The following is a 26,500-nucleotide window of genomic DNA, read 5'->3' as shown; positions in this document are numbered from 1 at the left end:
GCTAATTAAGTCAGCATGAACTAGCCTGGCTGCCTGTGAAGAAGAAGGATTAACTAGTTTGTAAAGACAGATGGCTTGTAATGTGTCGACTGTGTTTATCAAAGCCAAGGAGGCTGCATTTTTAATAAACTACATTTCAGTTTCCTAGAAGGATGCCTAAGTAACCTTGGAATCATACACTTTACTGAAAAGACAGCGGAAAAGGATATGCAAACCCTCCCCACCTTCATTATGCCATTCCAGTTGTCTCCGGTGGAAACTCTGAAGAGCAGCAGAAATGCCATCCCGAAGTTTTTAAATGTAGCGTAGCGGCCCAGACCCTCACATGGGTGGAGCTCATCGCAAGCTGTGGATACAAGGAGGAAGACGGAGGAGGAGGAGGAGATGAAGAACGACCAGAGAGTAAAAGGAAGGAGACATAAAGGTTCTTAGAGCTCTGCGGTGGAATGATAATTACTGTGTTACTTTTTATCAACCTTAAAGCTACAGGACATAATTACACAGACTGATGTGTAGCCTGATCAGTTATGTATGAATCAGAATCTTTGCTGCCTCATAGTGCATGTGTCCTTACTCAAGTCACCGAACAGCTCCACTCCAAGCGCTGCAAAGATGAAGAACAGGAGCATGAAGAGAAGACCCAGATTGCCCACCTGCAGGTAAAATAAGAGAAACCAGTAAAAACTCAGTTGTTTAACATTTTAACATTAGCATCAACGTGCAGAGAGCCCTGATGGACGTCAGGAGAAGTTTCCACCTCTAAACATCCATATGTGACACGGATGTGGTGCACAAAAAGACAGCGAGCTTGCCAGATGTGAACTGCTGCCATCTGACCTACAACCACACTCTCCATGTTATTGATCAACGTAGTGTTGTGTTTCACACGCCTGTGCTTTTAGCTAGCTACACAGCTTCCATCTACACTGAGCTACAGACAGCATGACTGAGTTAGCATTTGCTAATCATTTAAATGATGCCTGAGGTTCAAATGCTTCAACCTTCCCAATATATACAGAGGTGGGTTTGGGTAATGAGAAGGCTGCTAATAAGCGCACAGCAACCTTCTCCCACCACCACCAGCCCCTATTATCAGATTTATTAATTATGAACACTTTTGACAAGCTCCAGGAAGACATTAGCCTGATGCAGCTTTCTGTGTCACTCTGACTGACAGAGGTGGTATCAAAGAATGCCAGGAGCAGAAGAATTTGTGTTTTTTTTCTCTCTCTCTCTTCAACCCAAACACTGCAGAAGTTGCTCCAATTTACCAAATCCATCACCTGCAAATCCACCCACCACCATTCAAAACAAAACCTCAAACTACACGCGCATCCCTGCAGGGGGCTGATAACGCAAATAAGGGTCTCGAGAGTTGAGCGAAAAGCTCTTGGGAAAATGTGATGCCCCAAAACAGAGGAAATGTGTACCAGAAAAAGAAACGCTGCTCGGATTCTTTGTAAGGATGTGAAACTCACGGAGGAGAAGACAGATGAGGAAGGAAGGTAACAGAATTCAGAGGATTCGGCGGAGGTGTACCTGAGGCAGGGCTTGCATAACGGTGTCCAGCAAAGCTCGCATCCCAACCGCCATCTTCAACAGCTTTAATACTGAGGACACACAGAGGATAAAAAAAAAAACAGATATTTTCAGTCTTACATAACAGAGCGGGGACATGTGCCATCACGCCTTCTGTGAAATTGAAAGAACACAACATTTCCCTCACTTACAGTCTAATCCTGCTTCATTAGTGTACTCACAGATTCTCTTGTAGTGCACATTTAGATTTCAGATGGCACGACTGAGGTCACATTGTTCTAAATGGCACCAACACACAGTTACGAATAAGTCATGGTAAAAAAAAAGAACAACACTTTTCAATTTCAACAGTAAAATCTGAAATTTCTCCCTCATACTATGAGAACTGACTTTTTAGGAGGACTGTGTGGACATCTTGTAAACAATATGGAGTCACTAAAGCAGAGGAAGTGGATGGCCATGATGAAAACGTTTACAGAGTCCATGAAACGGGCAGTTGAACTTTATGGAAGGCCTCTGGGGAAAACAGTGCCACATCAGAGGTGACCTCATTCTGCGCTAATGTCGTATAGAAGTTACTGTAATAACAACGTTCTTCTACTAAATAACACGTTCAACATCCGACTGTGAAACCTGAAGTCCATCATTCGGATTCTGAGAGCTCAGAGGCATGAAGACAGATGTAGACATCGCGCTGTCTCTGCTAAAGGTGGTGAGCACATGTTAGCGTCATTTACTCAAAAGATGCTATTTTAACTTGCTGTGTAGTGAACTGGTGTTCCTACACATGTGTTTTCACCACCTCTTGATGTTTCCTTCCCTCTAATCATTTTGAATACCTCTGTTAGTCAATGTACATGTGTAGGTTACTTGCAAAATAAAGTTATTTATAGGGGAAAACACATGTTAGCATGTTAGCTTAGATTTGTTGGCTAACAGGACTATACCTTCACCGCAAGTTCTTAAATAACAAATTACACCATCACATCTCAGTGTTTACAAACTAGCACTTAGAGAAGGTAAATGGTGCCATACTGCTAAAATGTGAGCTCCGTCAGGAAAGCTGCTAAATGTGGTGCAATTTTGCACGTATGGAAATCAACCATCCATCAATATAAGATCAATTTGGACCCGATACTGTTGTCATTCTGTCCAGTTTTTAGCATGAAGCTTAAAAACGAAGGAAAATAAATGATACACTGACCACTTCTAGACCGTATACTGTAAATATATATGGACAACATGACAGCTCCCTAAAAGCCTAAAGGCTAAAATATCGTGATATGTCACCCCCTAGTGGCTGGCCGCTGTATAGGTCATACACCACACCTTCTCTATGTTTGTTAGATTATTAATAAAAGGAGCCGTTGATACAACTCAACCTATACTGCACCAACCAACATGGCATCTTTCGCTGGCAACTAATATTTCATGCACAGTGAGTTACAATTATGGAGGGAGAGATAAATTATTTAGCTTGAAGCAAACTGTAAATTGCTGCTTTGAGTCATGCTTTTCTTTTTACTGTGTGGCACCTTCTATACATCTGTTAGCTACTATGACACATATTGTGAGTGAGAATCAGCAGATAGTGCTAACACTCTTCTGTGCATAATTATAAGGATTATGAATTTTAGACATCTGTGTGTACATCTGTCAGATGCTACTCTGATAAACATATGTCAGGCTGATCAGCTCAGCTTTGACCACTTTTCAATAATCAGCCACAAAAACACAGTAACAGTGTGATATGTGTTTCTCATAGTTTCAGTGTCAATCGATCAAATTCTAGACAACAGTACTAATTGCTAACTTCACACTAAACTAACAGGAAGATTATTGACATTCTACACCTGTCATGTAAGTAATCTGTCCACAGAAAGCACTACAACATGTTGTCCTCCTCTTAGATGGTGCTCAGAAACCTGCAGCACTTGGCAAAGAAAATGAAAATGTGGTTACAGAGCTGAACGTGTGTGTGTGTGTGTGTGTGTGATCGGGAAAATTATAGTCTAAAGCAACTTCTATCCATGCCACTTCTGCAATATCTAACAGAAGAGCGTCCCTTCTGCCTGTCCCATCTCCTCTTCCCCCCTCCAGATTTCTCTTATCTTTTATTACCTGGGCTGTAATCAGCCTGAAGCACACACAGTTTAACTTTCCCCTCAGCCCCATCCTGCCAAATCCACCCCTTCTCCTCAACTCAACCTACTTCATTCTGCTCCCTTTCAGTAATCTCCTCATCATTCACTTCATCTCAGCTAAAGCACCAACTGCTCCTCTTTCTTTGTCCTTGATCTATTTTCAGGTCAGAAGTTATTCATCATCCTCGCCTTTCGTTCCTCTCCCTCCATACCTGCTCCCAGTTTCCTTGCAGCTTAATTCACTTAGTGTCATAATGTGTCTTGGCTCTCCCCCACCCTCGGCTACGTGTCCTCCCTCCCCCCCGCCCTTCTCTTGCTGTATGTCTTAGCGCTGTGTTTGTCAGCTGACTGCGTTTCACAGCACCATCTGGTCGCCTCACACTCTGTCCAGGCCCTGCTGAGATCTGCTGAGCAAAAAAAATGACAAAGAAGGGAGTCCCGGCGGTGTGGCTGTTTTACAACACACCTTAAAAAAGAGTGCACAACCGGTGAATGAGATGTCTGAAGGGGGAGGAAGAGGGTGAGGATGCATGGGTCAGTGGCGGGGAGTCGTACCTCGTGCGATCCTCAGCACTCTCATGATCCGGATGATGGTGGGGTTGATGGGCAGTGAGGCGTTGACCTCAATCTCCTCCAGAGTGATGCCCATGATGGACAGCAGCACAATGGCCAGATCCAGCTGGTTCCACCTACACACACACACACACATGTAAACACACACTCATCAGTCCCTGATGCTGTCTTCTTTTCACTGAAATGCGATTGGCGATCTAAACAAATCTTGGTGAGTCACTTCCTTCCAGCACAGAGGTGTGAGCTCGTCATGTGACTTAATTTTGAGTCAGAACTGAGTCATAAAACAACAAATCTTGACAAAATCAGCAACAGACTTCAAAATGTGCACTGTAAAAAAATACCAATTGTTTTTACAGGTAACAATGGCAGCCAGAATATTTCTGTAAAAATACAGAAAAACCTTATAGGATAATAGCAAATACTGGAGTGTCATACTGTTTTGATTGACGAGTGTAGTAACTGAAAACTGTTAACTTCACAGGCTGTTCTGTGAAGCTGAGATACATTTACTGTACTGTGAATATTTTTTTATAACGGTGCTGCTGTTTGAGAAACATTACATAATTAATAGTTTAATTGGTTTGACTTATTGCCGAGACGTTAGACATGAAGATCGATACCACTCTCAGGTCTGTGCATTTGTTTTCCCTCCATATCTCACTAATTAACATGTAGCAGAGTTTGTGTAACAACACGAAGTTTTCCAGGCTGTTACTTGGATGTGTTCAGTGACCTCCAAAGGTCTGCACTGCTTCTCTGGTGATTTTGTGTTTTGTTACATTTAAACAGAGCTAAGCTGCACGCTAGGTTAATCATCATAGTCATATCTGTAATTATGAAGATGACACACTTGGTCATGGGGCATTTTTTATGATGCCTCATATATCAGTCACAAACGGCACAAAAAAGATTAAAGGTAGGGTAGGCGATTTCATTCTGATGCACTTTTTGTTAAATTAGTGTAACGTCTCTTTACAATCCGATAGCAACCAATTAGTTCGGCAGTTTCTCATTAAAACGAAGAATATGAATCATCTGTGGAAGATATAAAACGCTAAAAACATCAGCAAATCCAGAGGTACGTGCATGCTCGTCTTCAGGTAATGCGCGTCCATGTGATTGGCAGGCGTGGCTTCGGGGTGAGCTCCGAGAGAAAGGGGCGTGTGTTTACTTTTAAAATCTGGCTGACTCTTACTGAGTTTTCAGAATCTCCTACCCTACCTATAAGCACAAAAAGTACTTTGTTAGGTTTAAGGAAAGAAAATCGGAATGTTTTATAACATCACACATTTTACAAAACAAAGCTCTGAACTCCACGTCTGGCTCAATATACACAGACTATATTCACACGACCACAGGAAGGCACACAGCTAGCGGTAGTTTCAGTCATATTTCCAATTTGCTGTCTGGCTGGGGTCTTATGCATGAAGATAATCTTCTTAATGGTACTGTGGGGCGAGCTGCATCAAAAGAAGGATGCCACCACATGTTATGATTAGGTTCTCCTAGACTCAGTGGTGCAGACAGCGGTGGTGCTTTATGAGGAACTCAATTACTGTACAAAGTACAGAAATAACACAAAAGATATTTTGTGTCACTTTAATGGTCTAAAATTAAGCATTAAGGCAGATCATTTTCTGGATGAGGGGAGTGTGCAGACTATTTTAAGTGTTATGAGGCAGCAACAGTATCATAAAGAGTGAGATAGGGTATTTTTTCAGATAGTGTAACAGCAGATCAGAATGTTTCCATTGCTGTGCAGTAAAATTGGACTGAACTAAAAGATTGGAAGAAATTGTTAGAAACAGTGGTGGGTGGTCGCCGTAACCTGGTTTGTCCGTCTCCATTGTTTCTTTGGTTTCTCTCTGTGAGCTGGACCGAGGATCTCAAAATGTATAAATCACTATGTTCATAATTTATACGACAATGTATATGTGGAGCCAAATGTGTTCATCTGTTTGTGTAGGACTGTAAATGAGTGTGTGCTCTAACTGGCCTGTTGCCAAACTCAGAAAAGGATAATGACCCGCTCTGGCATCAGGCATTGTGGAGTCCTAGGTGGTCAGCTCTGGTCCAAAAAACATGAGTGTGTGTGTGTGTACATGTTGATGTGTTCTTGTATGCATTGTTGTGTGTTTGTGGTTTTCAGCAGGAAGCCAGAGATTTCAAAGCTATGAAATCATCTGAGGCAGTTGTGTTTTATGGGTGTTTAACGAGGCCGTTTGTATTCATACAGACCTCACCGAGAAGCGTTCACTGGAGCTTCGCAGAAAGTGCTCATTTAAGCTCCCTGAACGCTGCCTCACATTTTCCACATGACTCAGAGGTTAAAGAACGGTACCTTTGACCAACAATTTATTATATTATCAAATCCACTCAAATGTCAAGACCCAAAACTGGGAGCTGAATGTTATTCTGATGATTGATGGCAGCGATTGAGATACTGACTTGTCTTTGAAGAAGCGTCGGAAGCCGAAGGCCACCAGCTTGAAGACAGACTCCAGGACGAAAATGAGCGTGAAGATGTAGTTGCAGATCTTCAGCGCCTCGTCCAATCTCTGAGGGGAAAAATGATAAAAATGTTAAAGATTCATAAACTGCCAAACTATTCATCTTAACAAGTCAGTAAACCTGACATCAAATTTTCTGTTTCCTTTCCAAAGTCCACCGTGGCTTTAATCAGCAGTCCTATATTAAAATGTGCTGAACTGCACTGAAGACCAATGAAATGATCTCACCTCATTCCTGGCTTTTCATACTTTTTAATAGGACTCGGTTGCACTAAATGGTTGGTCATGGTAGAATTGCGTTTACAGTTCTTGCACAAAAATACCACACTGCAAACTGTGTCCTTTTTTTTCCAGAATTAGCCATTCCATTAATAGATCCCTCCCTCCCTCATTCTCTATGAAAAGGCCATTAGAATCAAAGTGTTCCTTTTTTGCCTGAGGGAGAATTCACATTGCCCATCTGCATGTAAAAACTGACCTTTAGCAGAGAGACGTAAAGAGGACTGCTGGTCTGCAGGGGTTTCACTAAATTCTCATCGACAAACTCTGCATCTCTTGACGATCATGTCAAAACCAGAAAAATACTTTGAGTGTTGTTTATTACTCTCCACTGAGACCCTCGTTTCAACTTAATTTCATGCTCCAAAATATTGTATGATGTTCAGTTCTACACACTACAGTTCATCCTTCAGAGGCTGCATTTGAAGGCCACAATGGGTCCCACTTTGAAGGCACGTGCGACATTGTACCCTTGTCCCAGATCCAGGTCTTTTGAGTGTCTTTCGAGGAGTTTGTGTTGCAAGGGTCAGAACAGACACGGTTCATGCAAATCGAAGATCATCCCTGGACCAGACTGGCTCCACTTTGCTTTTACAGCCAGCAAAGGCCATGTCATCACAGTCCGAATCCTTCCGTCTGAAGGATGCAATGAACCCTTTCAACCTTCATACCAACCAACATTCTGTAGAACCTTTGGTGCGGAAATCTTATTATTTTTGAGATGGCTAAGCCAACTTTAAATGATGTTAATGCTAATGCTAATGGCGCTCTGCTGTAGTCAGTGTTTCATGTGCACAGTGTAGGACTATGCAAACAAGCTGTACAATCGTGATGCATATAGTGTGTGACCATTAAGACAAACTTGGGCGACCGTTAGAAGGCCATTATTCTCCCCCCACCTTCCTCCTCCCTACACATCTGACCTTAGGCTGCTGGTAGTGCTCCATGGACATGGTGATGACGTTGAGCCCTATTACGATGGTGATGAAGAGGTCCAGGTAGTGGCTGGTGCACATCTTGTGGATGAGCAGGCGAGTGGGGGAGTAATCGGAGTAGTAAGGCTTACTCTGAGCTTCTGTTGGAAGTGGGAGATGATGGGGGGGTTGGGGTGAGGGGAGGGAGGGGTAAGGACCAGGACGAGTTGGAGGAGGAGGGGGGGGAGGAGGAGGAGGAGGAGGAGGGAGGCGGCATTGAAAAAGTGAGATAGGACGTACAGTACAGGGCGAGCGTACAGTTCACCTGCTGTGTTGAAGACTAGAGACACAACACCTTTTTTAAAAAAAATACAGTGGTTAGTGAGACATGATATAAATGTGTTAAAGTCCTGACGGGAGAGGCAGATCAGATAATGGACAAAGAGAGCGAGAGACTCCAGCCAAGCCCTCCTGTGGTTTGCAGTCAGGACTAATCAAATCAAATCTTTTCTCCTCTGATCAACAATTATTTAAATTAACTCTCCCCAGAGTGACTGTGATGAGAGATAAACAGCGCTGCTCGACGTGTTCGAGGGAGCGGCTGCTGTCAGGAGATTGTAGTGTGGAGTTCTGGCCGTCTCTCCCTCTCTGATCATCATGTGACTCATTCCCTTCTTATCTCTTTTTCTCACAAAGGAAGCACATAACACAGTGGAAAAGTTTTCCGCGCTCATCCATCACCTCTTCCCTTTTGTCCAGGTAGGATGGATGGATGGGCTGGGAGTTAGGATGAAGAGGAGAGAGGAGGCCTGAGCCATCAATCACCTTACCCCCACTCCCCCATCAGTGAAGGAAAGGCTCTAGGTCACGAAAGTGAAATGAGATCAAGCACTCCAAAGGCAAATGTCCTTTGGGTATTATGAGCACTCCCTATCTGCCCAATTAGCACAGGTGTGCTGCTGCAGCTGAGACGAGTCCCACGAGTGTGTGTGTGTGTGTGTGTGTGTCTGGTAGGTTCCCTTATCGGATTGGTGGAACTCCGCTCATAGATCAGGGAATAGGACAGGAGAGCTGAGTAAGCAGAGTCTGTTAACAGAATAAATATACCCATCCATCCCTGATGTTAAATATATATATATCTGCATCTTTGGGGATTTAAATTTATCTCCTGAGAAGAATCCTTGCAGGTGCAAACAACAAATGTGGAGCAGGGAATAATCTGAATGCGTCCTAAGGTGTTCATGTAGCATCTCGTATACAGTCAAAAACCAACAGCGGCTACCTTGTAGACGCCTCATTAATGTTGTTTACCTCTTAGAAGAAGGTTATAATCCGAGGTTATAATAACCTGGTGCTAGAATAAAGCCTGAAAGACTATAACATGAAGGATGAACCATCAAAATGTGTATGGAATACTGTACATTTTCACTGCATAACTATATGGTCCTACAGTTCAGGTCATTCAGCAGGTTCAGATCTTTGAATTTGCAGATGCTTTAAAATAAAAGCCTCTGGACTACTACTTAACAGTGGTGGTAACACCACAATGTCCTTGTTTTAAGAACCAAGGCCCGTCTCTCCTATAAACCTGTGTTGTTTTTCTTCTGGTGAATTGTTGAGGTCTGCACTCTACTAAACTTTTTTCCAATTTAATTATGCTATGCTTGTTTTCAAGTTCATCTGTGCTGAGAGCTAATTTTGTGCCTGCTGGTAATTATTGATATTAACAACAGGGGCAGGCTGAACCGCAGGGCAGCCAGCGTTGGGAGTTTGATGGCTGCTAAACACCTACAGAGATGTGCGTGCCAGAAAGTGAAAATAACGTGGCGTCTGGTGTGCTCTGTCTGGCTTTTCAACTACATTTTCAAAACCAGGCTGACATGTTCCGTCGGCTGCTCTGCTTTTCAGCACCTCAGGATATGGAAGTGTCTCTTCACCGACATTTTCTCATCTTGTCAGCTGTTTTTCATACTTTTATTTTTTCGAGCATAGTTCATTTTTTAGCAGATTTAGAGCATGTTGGATAAGTTTGGGTGCGTGCCTTTGAATGGGGCCAGTTAGGTATACGCCTTGTGGGATGCAACAGCTCAGTTCATTCACTGGGAGTTCATATTTACGAGACCCTTCATCATCTTCGGATGAGAAAACATTATTTTTACTCCGTTCTACTTACAGTCTGCAGGTGTGCGGCGAGCTAAGGCAGACACACAGCAGTCTTTTTGTTTCCCCTACGCTCCCTCATTCATTTAAATATGCTGCGTAGTATGCTGCTGTTTGTCTCTTCCTATGGTGTTACATCTGCTGGCCTACTTAATATCCCACAAGCAAAACACATGGTCTGATATGGGATAAGCCAAAGTTTGTGTATCAGCTTGGCTCACTTCACCGTCCCTGAAAAAGTAATCTCAGGAAATAAGTGAGCATTGCCCTTAATATTATGGACAGGGCGGAGAGGGCAGGACCCAACAAGAGGTAGGGAGAAGAACTGGAACAAAAGAGAGAGACAGAAACCTTTTGGCTAAAGCTCACCTAGTCTCTGGAGGGGCAGTAAGCGAATGAAGTGAGGAAGAAAAGGTGAAAGTTTAGGAAGCCAAATTACAGCCACAGCCCAGACTGCGTTCTTCTCCGCAGAGAAAAGAAGAACTCTTAATGAGGAGTGGGGTTTATGCTGTTCTTGCTTTCAGCTGGCAGAAATATTCACAGACAGAATGAAGTAATTATACAGTTTCTGGCTCCCTTTGTGTCCACTTTCTCTCCCACCATTCACTGATGGTGGCAGGTGGAGCCTCCTCTCTCAATTTTCACATCATTTAAAAAAAAAAAGATGGGTGAGAATGCACAGAGGGGTTTGACGGCTGCTCTCTGCATTTCCATCCTCACATCTGACACCACTTTTCTGTACATTTATCCGACCAACCAGAATGATTTTCTTAAGAGGATTTAGATCTCATTATGTTTGTTAATGACAACAAACTGAATAAATGCTTATTTTTACACAATCTTAGGTGACCCGCAATTTCTGTTAACTTTTAGTTAACCCAAACAACAATTAAACAGTAAGTATGTCCCGGCTAATGGGCTGCTGCTCTGATAAAAATCATTATTTATATGATTATTATATAATTACTGACATTTGCATGAGTGAACCCAGGAGGTAACAAAAGGTTGTCTTGTTAATGCCAACTCTGCATGCCTGTTATTGCTTCAAACATGCTCAGTGAGGGAGTTTCTAAATGTTACCACATGTAAGCTACACTATACGCTGACAAGCCACAAGATTAAATCCACTGTGTTTGAAAAGTGGGGTTCATGCCACCAAACACACCTCCGACCTCCTTAAAGGTAGGTAGGAGATTTCATTCTGATGCACTTTTTGTTAAATTAGTGTAACTTCTCTTTACAATCAGATAGCAACCAATTAGTTCGGCAGTTTCTCGTTAAAACGAAGAATATTAATGATCTGTGGAAGCTATAAAACGCTAAAAACATCAGCCAATCCTCCGGGTGGACCCTGCGCGGAGTATTGGCTGGTTGTCACTCTCTTCCTGCTATGCGTGCACCAGAGAGGTACGTGCATGATGGCCGAAGTCACAGACCGCAGCTCGTCTTCAGGTAATGTGCGTCCATGTGATTGGGAGGCGTGGCTTTGGGGTGAGCTCCGAGAGAAAGGGGCGTGTGTTTACTTTTGAAATCTGGCTGACTCTCACTGAGTTTTCAAAATCTCCTACCCTACCTTTAAGTGTACATTTGCAGCTGTATTGGTTTTATCCAAAACTTATCCAAAGTGGTCCATGAAAGGGAAAGTGATACACATAGGGGGTTGGACCATGTGGTACTTATAGTGGTTTCATCCGTAATTATGTGAACTTTTAAGTATGGCCACTTAATAATGGGAGTCTACAGGGATTCACTTAGTTTAAGAGCCAGAACTGCAATTAGAACACCTCTGTACCTCAGCATGGGCTCCATTTCTCAGCCCTGGAGGTTCCCACATGGGCAGAACAGATTTCCTACAATGGAGAAGTTAAACAAATTTTTGTCATTTACTAGGTTTAGCCTTTGTCATCTACTTGGGTGCACAAAGAAATGTGGGTTCTTTCCTGAAAACAAATGACTCCCAAGGTTCCCTAGACATCAGAATTGGCCGGACTCGCAGCCTGGAAGGGTGCCTTCCTTCCTTTACTTGGAGTGCTCTGGGCAGCTCACTGGGTCTTGGCATTCATGTGGATGATACTCTGACACATACCTACTCTTCCATGGCACTTCTTTTTAATTCTCTGGCAGGTCAGTGTATACACTAATCAGTCTTGAGGGTCACCGCTGCAGAATGATCTGCAAGTATAATGTGCAACACAAAATGACGGCTTATTAGTAATGAGACACTGGGGCACCGTTGAAATATTCTGCTGTGGACACTGAAACCACCGCTGTGACTGAACTGCAGTTCAACCAGACTATGCAGCAGCCACATCCTGCAGACATTCGGCTTTGGGTTTACTAAATGACTACACTGAATCTGAGATCTAAAGCCTCTGCTGAAAATCAGCCTGTTGGTCTGACAGACGAGAAGGAAAAACACCGTTAGAAAACCTAGAAGACAGAGAAAATATTCCCTGTCCAAAACCAACTCCAAGAGCCATTATTCCTCCTGTTGCCTTTACCTTTGAGGGTGAGAGCCTTGGAGAGGTTTCGACTTCTTGGGAGTTGCTTCTGGACGCGGCCACGCTCAAAAACATAATGCTTACGTTTCCGAGGCGGTCTTTTTTTTTTTTTTGGGAAATACAGACACAGTAAGGGTCCTTGGTTGTGGGATCGATGAGTAAGAACACCACAGCACAGCACTATGGGTAAACTGTGCGGGTGAGGGCAGGTTGGGTTGGATATGTGGCGTATATGGGTCTGGAAAACACACAACCTACACGTGAGGGTGCCTAGAGTCGGTTGTGAAGGATGTTGTGTCCGGGCTGCTCCGATGAAAACGGAGGGCCTGACAATGACTCTACGAGCTATGGCTTTGATTGATCGGTGCAGTGTCTGCTGCTTTGCTGGATCTCCTCTGAATGTGTCTGAAGGGTGCGGTGTGGTGGTGGGACGTTTACGGCTGATTGGAATATTAAGGAAAGAAGTGTGGGTGCATATACTGTAGATGGAGGTAATGGGTGATATGTAGGACTTAAAAGTTGGGATCCTGGATGAAAAAAAGGATGGCTGTGAAAGGAAGAGCAGGGCACAGGACGTAAAAGCAGCAACAGTGCACTTTAAAAAAGGTTATAGGTCTAGATGGAAATGAGGAAAAATGTCAGTGAGAAATTTTCTCACATTTCTCAGGCGGTTGTTTGGTTGGAGATGCGGCTGCTGCTTTTATGTCCCCTGTCCTTCATGGTGAATGGCTCAATAGTAAACCTTGAGACTCAGTGTCTGCCGGGGAAAAATGTGTCGACCTTCATTGTCAGGGAACGGATGTCCAATTTTTGAAATCCTGCAAACACTGAGTCTAAAACACAATCATAAACAGTTAGTGTAAAACAATCAAAAAAGGATTTAACTGGAATTCCTGCATGCTCTGCTGTCGTGCTTTAAATACCAAAGAGAGACAAAGACACAGAAACAAAAAGATAAAAAAAACAACAAAAAAACACATCGGAATCAAAAAGGGGAGTAACGAAGAGGAACAGCAGAGCAAATTGAGGAGTCCAGAAGAAAAGAGGTAAAGAAAACATGACATCATTCAAAATGACAGGGCATGATAACACCCACACACACACACTAAACACACATTGTGCTGGTTCACATGGTAGACTGACACACCTTTCTGAGTCATACTTGAGCATGATGGACCAATTGAAATGGGCGGACTGAATGGTGAAGGCAGGCGATTGGACAGAGTGTGAGTGGAGGACGGAGTAACAGGGATAACGGTGAGAACAGACCGATGGGAAGCTTTTAAAGCATAATGGCACAATATTTAAAGCCTAAATCCATCTCCATCATATTAGCAACGACATTAACACAATGCTCTTCAGATACACGCAGCAGGAGGAGCTTGAAATGCAGATGATTTTACTGTCTTTCCTTTGTCTTCTCTGCACTTTCAGTTTCAGTTAAAACCAGTCACCACATCAGCCATAAACCACACACAAAGCAGCTGCAATAAATCTGTTTCACTCCGTAAAATATTACGCTTCTACTCCAGCACTAAAACTGGGAACACATCAAATCTATGTTTAACACCAATGTGTTTTTTTAGTCAGAAAATGACACAACTTAAACTGTCTATAGGGAACCTCACATGTCACATAAGCTACAATCCATCAGTCTTAAACTGGATCCATAATCCACGAGAACAGAGAACTCGCTCCTCGCTCCTCGCTGCCGACGTTCCGCCCACAAAATGACGTCATTTTTTTCTCGGAGTGTCTGTTCTGCAGCTCTCTTGGACACATGGCCTGGGCAGAACTTTTTCTCTCAGTAGTGTGCAAGAACAATTGTGTGATTGGTCGGAATTTAGTGGGCGTGATAAATGTGGAGAAGCAGGAGCAGAACACACAGACAGAAGGAGGAAGTACAACGACGATGGACAGGTTAGATGAGCAGCTGGCAAACAGCTCCTGGAAGGAGAAACACGGCGCACAGAGGAGAGAGTCTGTCCAAAAGGTGGTGATAAAAATTAATCCCAGTATTGATCACGGCGTTACAGTGGCTGGACGCACACATTAAACACCGGGAGACGGGATGTATTATTGCAGACCTTCACAGAATTAAACTCACACAGACCAGAGGTCTGCTACAGTCAGCTACACTGATCTTCTATCTATTGTCATGCTATACGCCCTCTTCCCTGAGCATTATTAGCTCGTTAGGCCAGGTAACCATGACTGTGCTCACAATTTGCAATACAATTGCATGGTCAACCATTTGTGTGTGATGTGTGCTGCGTGGGAGGGCCGTATGCACACACACTTCTCGTGGAGTATGGTACCTCCGTGCCAAGTTCTCTGTTCTCGTGGAGTATGGATCCAGCTTTAACAGGACCACCACTAACATCCCTGAGGGACCTTCCTGAAGGGATTAATAAAGTATATTCTATTCTAGTCTATGCTAATCGGCTGAATTGGAATTTAGTGTAAGGTGAACATTTTGGAAGGATTGCCAGTGCCACTAGTTAAATCCATCAGCAGGTCCCCTTATTATAGGTGTTATCGTACAGCTCTCAGGTTAAAGTAATGTATAGCAAAGAAAGTGTAAATAAACAGCGTCACCCTGTGCTGGCCGACCTAAAATGCACTATGCTCTAGGGCTATTGTTTAAAATATAACTTGAAAATACACAGTACAGAAGACATCAGGCATAAAAACACAACCAAAGCCATCTGAGTGAAACGGGTATATAGTTATAGTGATGGTGTTTTATGGTATTAGATTATTTTTAACAGCTAGTTAGACGCATTTATGCAAGAGGCTGCTGGGTGACATAAAACATGTGATGTAGACTCTAGAGCCGCTGCTTAAACTATCACTGTGTTTTATGCATTCTCACTGCAGATTTCTAAACACCAGCTACTCGTGCAAGCCGAAGATTCTGGGCATAAATACGTAAACCACGACTGAGACAAATCATGATGCCGAATAAGAATAAAGAAAATAAACACACCATAGCTAGTAGATTGACACAAATGTAGTGGAGAGTTATAGAAACTGTATTTTGTTATAAAGGCAGGCCATGGGACGAGGGCACCACACTGCCCTCTCTTTCTTTCTCTCTCTTTCTTCAAAATGTTTCACCTTTTCTCTACAACATGTAAAATTCCTTCACCTCAAAAATATAAAAAAAAACTAAAGTTCTGATAAGAAGGTGTCTCCTCAGGGCTCCGGCTAAACAAACGCCACAGCAACAACCCCATGAGAAGTTTCACGGCTTTGTAGAGAACCTCAGTTATACCCATTGACAGTAAAAACTATGGACAGAGTCACCGGTTTGTTTCTGAAGAGCCGTTTCTGAGGCTCGGTGGGAGGCTCCGACAGAGTTTAGGGGGGCAGGCGATCATGGAAGCAGGAAACTCGCGCTGTGATATGTCAACCGCCTGTCACTCAAGCGGCAACGCCCATAATTATGCCTAATTTTAAGTCTGAATACAATTAAAACGAGTGAGTTGTAAAAAAATTCACCCCCCTCTTAGTACTCGCAACTGTCAATGTAGCATGTTAGCATTACCCAGGTGTATCACTAAGTGAAGACAAATTGTATGTCAACAAGGTTTACCAATATAGTGTCATGCTGTTGGACAAGAATGCACACAGGGAGGTGCAGTCTGCCAGGCGGCCATTTTTACCCCGTATTCTTTTAGACCTTTCCAATGTAGTGACCACTGGATGAATTTACCAACCCTGGCTTCGATTTATCCAAGACTTCGATTCATTTTTGGGCACCTGACTTGGACTTTTCCTGCTGCTTTAAAACATCATGTAACTGTTCTGAACAACACACATGGTTAGCGTGTAACTATAATTGGCCTGAAGTCGACTGGCTGCTTATAAACATCCAGCCTGATTTGAATCAAACACATGCAGCTCATCTACTGCGCCGTTTTGGCGTTTGTGCGTTCTTGGCTACACACAAAGTTTAGAGCAAAGCCTTTTGGGTTTTGGACCTCTGCATAAAGAAATGTGCTGCCTTAAAGAAATAAAATAAAATCCACCTCATGTCTCTTTCATCACTAACATCCACTGCAGCTACAGTCTGCCACTCTGCTGCATGCTGCTCTCTTCTTGACATTTCTGTAGATGAAATATTCATAGAGAAAGTTTCCAACATGAAACATTCATAGCGAGTGTTGTTGGGGCATTTTTCTTCCCACCACAAATTACTCACAGCTTTTCAGTCAAGCTGAGTAAATACCTTGTGTTCTATCACAGCAGTCAAACAAATATTAAAATGTTGAAACACTGTGAAAAAAATGACTGTGTTTTTTATATTACTTTTGATTTTCCTTCTTACCTCGACAACCATCAGTTTCCTCTGTCACCTATCAACACATATTCATCATAGCAGCATATTTATGATTTTAAGTTTAATGTGTCCTGAAGGCAAAGCAGCTTCATTTACTGCAGGTTCCGGTATGACGGCTGAGGATGGAGGAAGCAGACAACACCGGGAAAACCACGACACACGCACACCCTCTGGCGTGCCCTCGGGCAGCTGAAGTGACATAACGTCCAGCTGCCGCGAACTTCTAAAAGATTCATCACATTTAACACTTCACTTAACACTGCTACCTACACCTTGTGCCATCAAACTTTTACACTCCTGAGCTGCATCTCTGAGGCTTCTTGCCAAGGTGTGCGACTGTCTACAATCTCCTTTGAGGTTTTGTGCCTCCTCTCTCACCCTCCTCCTCCTCTCTTTTATTCACCTCTCTCCCTCAAGGACTGCTGTTATTAATTACAGCCCTACGACAGAAGAAGAGAAGAAAGAAAGAGGGGCGATGTGAAACTTCTGTTAGATCCATCTCTGTTAGCGTTGACCCAGATAAAGCTAGGGATTGGCACCGGCTGTGAGTATGTGTGGGTATGTGTGCGAGGGTAATAGATAAGAAAGAAGAGCTATTCGTGGAATGTCAAGCTGCTCTGCATATCCCCACATTTATGTCTCTGATTGTCACTGTGTGTGTTTTTTAGTGCTGTGAGGGGATGATCCCATTATCCTCGTCGTTGTTGTTGCTGCCTGTTGGCCCGTGTTATGACAACAAAGATTAACACAAGAACATAGAAAATGACTTTGTTTACCGACCACAAGGTGATGAGGATTTATGAATGTAGTTTAATAAGAATACAACATTCATATTATGCCCACATCAGCTGCTGGCTTAATTATCCGCAGGGCATTTTGCAAATGGCGGCACAACGGTTGCGTTTAAAGCCTTGGTTATGGCATCATGTATTGGCAGTTGAATCAGTATAGATTTGCATACATTTTAGTGGAGTTCAAAAGGTTAGGAAATGTGTCGTATGTTCCTCTGCTTTCATCAATCCTATGGTTTTGCGAATCAGCTGAAACCCAATATTGCGGGAATCTGATGAGCTTGTTAGCGTAGCAAGTGTGAAATATCTCCCTACAGCTGACTCTATTGCATGTGTACTGCTGAGGCATGTGTCGCAAAAACATAGAATTGAACTAAGTAGATTGACCTCCATGGATCAGCCCTATTACCCATGTAGATATTTAGTCAATATCTGGGCCGATATCCAGTATTAATATCAGATGTATGGATCTCCACTGTTATGATGACAGATTTTTTTGTCAACTGAATCAAACTACTAAAGGGGGGCAGAGCTGTAGGATTCTACAGTCGAGATAACACAGGTTGGTTGTTGGAGGATTTCTTTTCCAGACATCAGTAACTCTTAATACAACTCCTCCCTCTCTTGTTGTACTTAGTGCAGACTAGCTACACTGACTCGCAAATGACTATCTTACAAGGGTGGGTAGCTGGTTAGCATGCTAACTCAGACCCAATTGAGGGCGTGTAGACTCATTGGTGGATCCTTCCAGGCCCAACGTATCCCAGGATTCTTTGCATGCCAGTAACAGCCTTTTTACAACAGAATACAGAGGACCCCACTAACTGAACTCTAATGGCTGAAAAGTAAATGTTTAGATGTAAATGTCAGCTGCAGGTTGCTAATCTATAATAAACAGAAGAGCTTCCACACACTAGACTGGACACAGACCCTTAGCTGACACAATACACAGACATCTTCCACATATCATAGATATTCTTTCTTCATATTCTGTTGTTAAAATTTGTGTTTTCTTTCCATTCTGTTTGTAAAATTGTTGTAACTACTCCATTAGTTCACTTATCATGAAATTTAGACTGAGAATTGTGACATAAATCACAACACCTTCTCATACAACTCAACAATATTACCAGCAATATGACCTAAATATATGGCCTAATCTGCACCGCAGGTATGTCAGAAAAATGACCCGTGCATTTAAGGATTAAGGTTTTTGCTTTGGTTGTGGTCTCCGGCTGTGTGAGAAGCAGAGAGCGGATAAACAGCATGGAGGAGCTGTTGTTGGATTCCGAGTGGGAGGCTGATTTACAGAAAGCTGCAGGAATCCCAGCAGGTCCACACTGTACTATACTTGAAAACAGTACAAAAGATGTGGTCTTACTATTATGACACAGCACCCCTGCTTATCTGTTCTGCAACCTGAGATCACCAGCAGAGAGAGAGAAGAAGCTTAAAAACTGTAGCGTAAAATCACAGAGTGTTGGAGGTATATGTCATGATGCACTGCACTTGTATTCCTTGATGAAGATGACTGTTCTGGGTGAGATGTGATGACAGAGTGTTATGATAGAGTCAATTCATGTGGGGGCTGACCCAGCCAGAGCTGCTTGGGATACAGTGTTGATCTGTTCAGCCAGCTCGGGAAGTGAAGGGCCATCTGTTAACATGGCAGAGCCGCAAATTCTCTCAGACTTTCTTATAGAGGAGCACTAACATGGCACATACAGACAGGGGAATGCTTCTGACAAATTACAAGGTTTAACTCCTCAATTTCTGGCAGTAAAATACAGATACATACAGTGTTTTAAGCGATATATACTTCATAGTAACTGCCTACACTGCTGCACACAGCAGCCTATAGACTACTGCAGAAACACTAACAGCATCATTACCCCGATACAAGCTGCTGTTTGTCAAAATATCTAGCATGCCATCTCCGTGATAGCTCACTGAGAGGCAATAACATGAAGCTATATTTACAATCTGCAGCATCCATCATGTGTAGTGAACGGTGGCTCCGCGTGATGCGTCTGGCTCCGACTGCCACAACGCTTGACTCAACACAACAAGTCGACTCCAACAGGCTTCTCATTGACCCTGAGGGGGAACTACGCCGCCCTGGATGTGTGTGACTCTGTGACTCTTTCTATGTGTGTGAAGATCATTGTGTGTCAGGAGGGATTGTATGTCTATGTCTTGCCTCCGCTGCAAAATATGGGACATTCTTATACAAGAGCAACAGCATGTTTAGTGTGTGTTTTATTGATTTTAATATGTGTACAGCCTTCACACTTCTTTTTATTCATATATTTAGTTTTATGTTTAGTCGACTTGAAGGGCTTTATAGAAAAAAGTGTATACAAATGGCAACTAAAGCCTCCCTTCCAGAACAGTACATATGATTTAGAGCGGTTTTTAATGGAGCTATTTGTAAGATTGTTATAATAACTTCAAACAAAATGTGAAGAAATAACATATATTTGCTGAAGTTAGCATGCTAACCAGCTCGTCTACTATACTATCGTGAAATACTGCTAGGTATAAAATATATTATGTCGTAGATCTCTTTGATCTCTAGTTAATGTTTGGACATTTTACACATTTTTATACTTTTGGTTTACTTTTGACTTGACATAAATTTTGGGGTGTGACAGCATTAGCGCCAGGGTGAGTGATATAGTGACCGACTGCCGCCATGCCTCCCTTCCCACCACGTACGCTATGCTTTCCTATACCTGAGGTTCTCGCCTGCTCTGTGAAGGTGTATTGATCTATTGCAGAGACTTAAAATTAATGTATTGTTGGAGAAATGATCATACGTCTCTCAAACTTTTAAATAGGGTCTATGATCATTACAGGCAGAGACGATGTCACATGTGTCTTATGATAGGTACAGACAGTCAGTCTCATGTCACCAAATTCAATTAAATAATTTAGCTATATCAAATTATTATACATTAGAATTTTTTGGCAGTATTGATTATGAAATAACAGTACAAAAAGTGCCTGGGTGTGGCTTTGTTGAAGAAGAGACGCCACTTTCAGATCTTACCTATTATAACCAACCCTGGCTTTACGTCTCATCAATCAGTCTCATCCAGTACAAGGTTCTTGGTTCACTGTTGGACCTGACATTAAGCTAGCTATGTGACATTTTGTTCAAATAATGGTAATCATTTTAATTTGCTGGTAATTTAATTTAGCATATAAAATAATGACGTTCCATTAGGCATTTGGCATCAGCTGTACTCATGTTTATTATTATAAAATATTAGCATGTAGCAGGATAACATTAGGTCGAAGCTCCGGTGAGATGTGTTTCAAATTTATGCCCGTACTTAACGTCACTGCACAGCTGTAGTTTGATCCAGCGTGTGATCGAGTATGCGTTCATCATCTGTGTATTGTGTGTGGTTCTGCCACCTCCTCTCCTCCACCCATACATTTCCTGTCCTCCTCGTTCCATCTTCAGTCAAAATCTTAATGCACCTCCTCCATCATCTTCCTTCCTCCTTTTGTTCCTCTACTCTGTCTAGCCTCCACAAGCGGCTTCTCCACTGCAGTGCAAACTAAAGATAAGACTCCCCACACACACACACACACATGCATATTCACATAAAAACCTCATTCTGTAAGCACTAACCTGCCAAACACAAACACACACTTGTGTTTTATGTATGTTTTGTGCCCTCGGCAGTTCTGTAATTACCTTTGGGTAAAAATATCAAAATACAGCACACGGCTCGTGGCCTGAGGCAAAATGCCGCATAGGATCAACAGAGGGCTGTTGGGGTCCTGCTCCCCCTCTCAGACAATCATCCAGACTGAGAGGAGACGCGATTTGAGGATGAGATAGCTGCTCCTGCATATTTTACAACCTGTTCTGCAGCCATCTGCTCCCTGATACGCTCACATATCCACACATATCCAGTTGCACACACTGCACCTGGTAATATATAGTGTCTACACACACAAAGTTTCGTACTACCCATCCCTCACAACAATACCTAAGGTTGTCATGGAAACGGTATGTGACAATACAGCGAGTGGTCAGACAGCCCTGAGGTGACCTTTAAGCCCAACAAGAGCCAACTGCTGTGAACCAACATGCTGCGGCCTCTGGTACTGCTGTGACATTTGTACACAGCCTGCTGTAGTAAATCAGCCATTAGCTTAAGATACAGTTATACAGCTGGCGAGAGTCTTAATTCCATTTTCTGTAGTGATTTAATAATGCTGTCCAGATAATGCAGATCCGATAATTCAGTTGTTTTCCACCAAAGATCCTATTTAAACCCTCAAGTGGAGTCTGAACCAGTGGTCACTGCAATTGGAAGAGCTAGGTTTTAGTGCGATTAAATTTACTATGATTACATTTGAATACTTTGGCACTGCAGGTCCTGCGTTAAGTCAGGCGAAATAACAGAATGTCCCTGATTGAATTTCTCCGGTCCAATGCTCTTTAATGGAGACTAGTGACCTTTAAAATAAGATGCTATGAGATAAAGAAAGTCAGAAAATCCAACATGGAACCACTTATATAAGTTTCTATTCGAGTTCTAAACTCCAGTAGGTTGAAATTAGAGAAGGTTCAAAGGCGGTTGAATGATCCATTCATCAAATACTGAAATATTGTCACTGGACAATATGAGAAGTTCTGAATTGGTTCTGTCTTTTACTAGCAGGCCAGAAGGTGCATTATCATCTGTTCAGATGAGTGACAGCCATGTAGCTTTTTTGCCTAAACATCACGAAACAGCAACTAGCTGCTTTCACACAGATTGGGGTATAAAGCCACACTGAGGATCTCATCTTTAGGTTTGCCTCTACCATGGCACACTCCCGGTTATGACTTGGCCATTCACACAGAAGATCGGCCACTGTGTAAACAGTGAGACTGAACCAAACCACAACTAAACAATGAACCACTGACAAGGGTTCTGCAGGTTCTGTGAACTCCAGCATCCTGGTTTCCCTGTTCAGGTTTTGTAGGGAGCCACCATCTACTCTTCCACTGTCAGAAGGAAGGTGGAAGTGTAGAACAAACACCTACAATAATACATGAAGGGCCAGTTTTTGCACATACTTACGTTCATCTATCGATAGTTCCTACTTGGGATGAAGCTAAATTCTGTAAAGTTATTGGGTAAAAATGTAGATTACTTTAGCAACCTACAGACTTTTCTAACCACACCACAACGAAGTTGGCACTTCCTGACCAACAATGTGTTTTATACCAGTAAAAATAAGCAAGGTTTTGGGATTAGTAGTGATGAGAAACGATTATCTCACTAAATATTCCCCCTAAATGTGCTCAAAACAGAGACTTGACTTCCAGCAAGGGAATTACAGTCACAACTAAGATAAAAGTAAAAACATATTATTCTTTAAGTGCACGAAATACCATCAGGACTATCCTTCCCTGTCGTCAACTTAGCTAAACCCAAGTCTTCTTCCCTTATGGTGGTGGTGGTGGCGGTGCAGCGGTGCAGTGCTGTAGACAGTGGATGGATCGCGGACGGAGTGAAAGAGCTGTGAAAGACAAAGCCGACAGAGAAAACAGGTAACAGCATGTCCAGCGGACTGAAGGCTGATGGGAGAGAGGCAGGGGGCGGGGACGCGGGATGGGGCCCTACCTCCCGTGATCATTGAACTAAGAAGCCCTAGCCACCATGGTGGGTGGTCGTGGTCGGTGGTGGAAGGGGTTTTTAAAGGGACACACAGAACATGCTGGAAACTCTGTACCTTTCAATGTGCCGTCAGAGAGGGCCCAACTCACCCCCGGAACCATTAAATCTAGAGGAATGAGACTGTGTTAGTCAGGGAGAAGCAGAAGAAAGCAAGGAAGGAAGGAAGGAAGGAAGGATGGCAGAGAGCTGGAAACAGGAGAGAGTCGAAGAGAGAGAAAGAGGGAAAGAGGGATGGAGTAAGGCCAGAAGGAAGCGATGAAAGATTAAGCTGGTTTGTGTTCCTACATTTTGTCTTTCCAGTGATTCTGAGTCCAGTTCTTTGACACTTTTTGTTTCGTTTTTCTCATTCGCAAACCATCCCAGACTTTTACAACCACCTTACTATCCGTATGCTGTCGGGGTACACCTGTTCTAAATGCAACCTTCCCTTTTTATGTTGCTGATTTACCAAGAAACCAACACCTGAGCCCTTTTGTCTCCACAAAAAAAAAGGAAGTTCTCTGGCAAAAAGAGTACAAGGCCAGAAAAAAGAAGCCAAACTCTTCAACCAAAAATCAAAGAAGGGAAAAATAGGAAAACAAACTTAAAAACAGGAGAGAAGAAAAGGTAAAGGGCCTCTGGACATACAAAGTGTGTACGGGTAGACTGTGTGTGATAGGGTCTTGGGAGGACTTTCTCGATTGGTCAGATACCCTTGGCAGACACATCCTGTAAAAAGGAAGATCAATGTCCATCTGTATTTCTCAAGAGATTGACGGAAACATTCCGGTTATAAAATCAAATAAAATCATCATATACAAAGAAATCAAACTTTTTTTGCCCCCTTTGGCTTCAAGAAATCAATGTTGTCCACTGCTCCTTGTACAAAATATCAAAAAAAAAAAAATAAAGTGCCTCAGTAATAAGTGGGTAAAATAGTTTAGGCACCAAATTCTCAAGAGGGGTACTGTTTTGGGGGTGTAGGAGGCAGTGGAAAGAATAAAAACCAAACCAAGCAGTTTGTTACCAAGTCCTATACAGCCGAAGGGGAGGCGGGGGACAAGCAGGGAATTAGCTCCAACAAATCTTACCTGAAGTGATCTCAGATCTTAGCTACGGGTAAAAACTCTTCCACGTTTTGGTCTATCCCTGCCCCTGCGGCTGTACTAAACCACATGCAGAAGAGAGGAAGGGAGGGGGGTCATCGTCTTTTGTCGATCAGGGCCATTAAATAAATAATAATCCCCCTCCCTCTGGCTCTGTATACCCATCACCATGCAAGCCCTGTATTTCAGCACTCACTGGGCATGCTCCAAGGGGGCCATCCCAAGCACGGCGTCTTACGGTAGACCAGGCAAGGTACGGGCGGGAGGGAAGGAAGGAAGGAAAGGGAAGGGGGGTGTGGTCACTCCAGCGGTCATCTGTACTAGCTCTGCAAACCTACTAATCATGAGGGCTTCTCTTAACACCCTGCTTGATGAACATAATGCTGGGGTTGAGGAAAGCCCCCATAGTCTGCAGCAGAGCCCAGAACAGGTGACCACCAGACAGCATTAAAAACCAGCCCGAGAGCTCACGAGTAAGTCAGGATGGTCGGGTGGGGGGGAAAGGGAGGGTTCTATACAGCAACTATAGTTGAAATAGCTCACTAAGTGCGTTCATCCGGATTCGGCCAAACCAAATTAAAAAGCAAAAATTAAAAAAAAAAAAGAAAAAAAAAAAAGGCTCAAGCTCAAATCAAGCAGGACTCAGAAAGATGTGGAAAGACTACCGACCAGCCAGCTCCTTCTCCTTACTCCGTCTCTTTTTCTCCATGCGTTTCAGTCTCTTCTCCTCCCTGCGCTTGGCCTCCTCGGCCTCCTGGTGGCGCCGACACTTGTGAAAGTTCTCCACCACCACCCCCACGAACATGTTGAGGACGAAGAAGGCCACAATCAGGAGGAAGGAGATGAAGTAGAGCAGCATCCACGGGTTGTAGTTCATTACGGGCTGGAATGAACAAAAAAAAAAAAAATTTAGTTTTAGTGCAGAACGACTTTGTGTGACATACAACAACATACTTACCTGTTGGTCAACTCCTACGGCGTCTAGTCCATCATACATAATGTCCACCCAGCCATCTTTGGATGCCAGTACAAAGAGAGACATCAAAGCCTGCCACAGTAAAACAGAACAATAGTTTGGAGCCCTTTAAATATTAGAAAAAATAAATAAAAATAAAACATTTCTAACATCTTACCTGTCCCAGGTTGTCAAAGTTGTACTTGTGTCTAACCCATTTGTTGTTAGCATTTAAACAGTCGGACTTGTTGGTGATGTTCCTTACATCCTCCCCTTGACAAAAGAAGAACTTTCCCTTGAAAAGCTGTGGGATGGAAACAAACACTTGAATGTATTTTAATTGTAATACCTCAAACAAAACTCAATAATGCTGTTTTTGTTTGGTTGCTGGGTTTTTTGTTCTTCATTTTTCCATTGCCTGCAATGTGCCCTATGGACTTTATTGCAGTAAAACTCTGCTAAAAATTAATGTGTTTCCATTCAAATGTGCCTTTCATCTTTTCCAGGAGACTCCAGTTCCCATTCTCATTTGTTTTCACTGTTTTGGCCCTCAGTTTTCTCACTTTTTGTTTTAAGAAGCAACAATGACCACCTGCTGAAAAGTGTGGATGCCCTCTCTCTACCGATGAGAGTTGGAGGTGGATAAATCCCTGAGTCGTCTGACCCAGGAATTAATACCAACAGCAATTTTTACACCATATGTTTGCCTGGGTAGTAATCAAGGTGGAGGTTAAATGGATTACTTTTAATGGGCTGCCAAAAGCAGTATACAAAAACTAATCATATATAGACTAGCAAAACTGGAGATGAGCCCCTGCTTTAACCCTTGATGATATTACCTTGCATGGACAGATGGTTTATGGACATCAACATGCTCATGGCAGATAAACTGTAGCCAGAATTGCACCAAGGGCACAGAGCTCGTTGGTATGGATTAGTCCTTGGGCTGGTAGCCATGAAACGTCAATTGCAATCAGATAGGCGTACATATGTGCCCTGGGGTGTGACTTA

The 26,500-nt window shown here is 42.9% G+C and overlaps 1 protein-coding gene across 4 annotated transcripts in view; it reads right to left on the bottom strand.

The window, feature by feature from the left end:
• The window catches only part of cacna1g (calcium channel, voltage-dependent, T type, alpha 1G subunit), a 118,419-nt gene that overhangs the window by 10,576 nt on the left and 81,343 nt on the right, over window positions 1-26,500 (bottom strand). For 3 of the 4 annotated variants that reach the window (XM_028407797.1, XM_028407795.1, XM_028407798.1), the window contains exons 22-30: window positions 25,668-25,793; window positions 25,493-25,582; window positions 25,225-25,417; window positions 7,972-8,123; window positions 6,708-6,817; window positions 4,239-4,372; window positions 1,540-1,610; window positions 575-653; window positions 225-346 (exon numbers count right to left, since the gene is read on the bottom strand). In XM_028407797.1, the coding sequence (XP_028263598.1) occupies window positions 225-346; window positions 575-653; window positions 1,540-1,610; window positions 4,239-4,372; window positions 6,708-6,817; window positions 7,972-8,123; window positions 25,225-25,417; window positions 25,493-25,582; window positions 25,668-25,793 (1,077 nt within the window). The remainder of the gene's footprint in view (window positions 1-224; window positions 347-574; window positions 654-1,539; window positions 1,611-4,238; window positions 4,373-6,707; window positions 6,818-7,971; window positions 8,124-25,224; window positions 25,418-25,492; window positions 25,583-25,667; window positions 25,794-26,500) is intronic. The other variant, XM_028407796.1, reaches the window with a different exon arrangement.

The sequence above is a fragment of the Parambassis ranga genome, chromosome 6, assembly GCF_900634625.1.
Source record: "Parambassis ranga chromosome 6, fParRan2.1, whole genome shotgun sequence".
In the NCBI taxonomy this organism is placed as follows: Eukaryota; Metazoa; Chordata; class Actinopteri; family Ambassidae; genus Parambassis; species Parambassis ranga.
The sequence above is the reverse complement of the archived record's forward strand: the minus strand, read 5'-3'. Positions and strand labels throughout refer to the sequence as shown.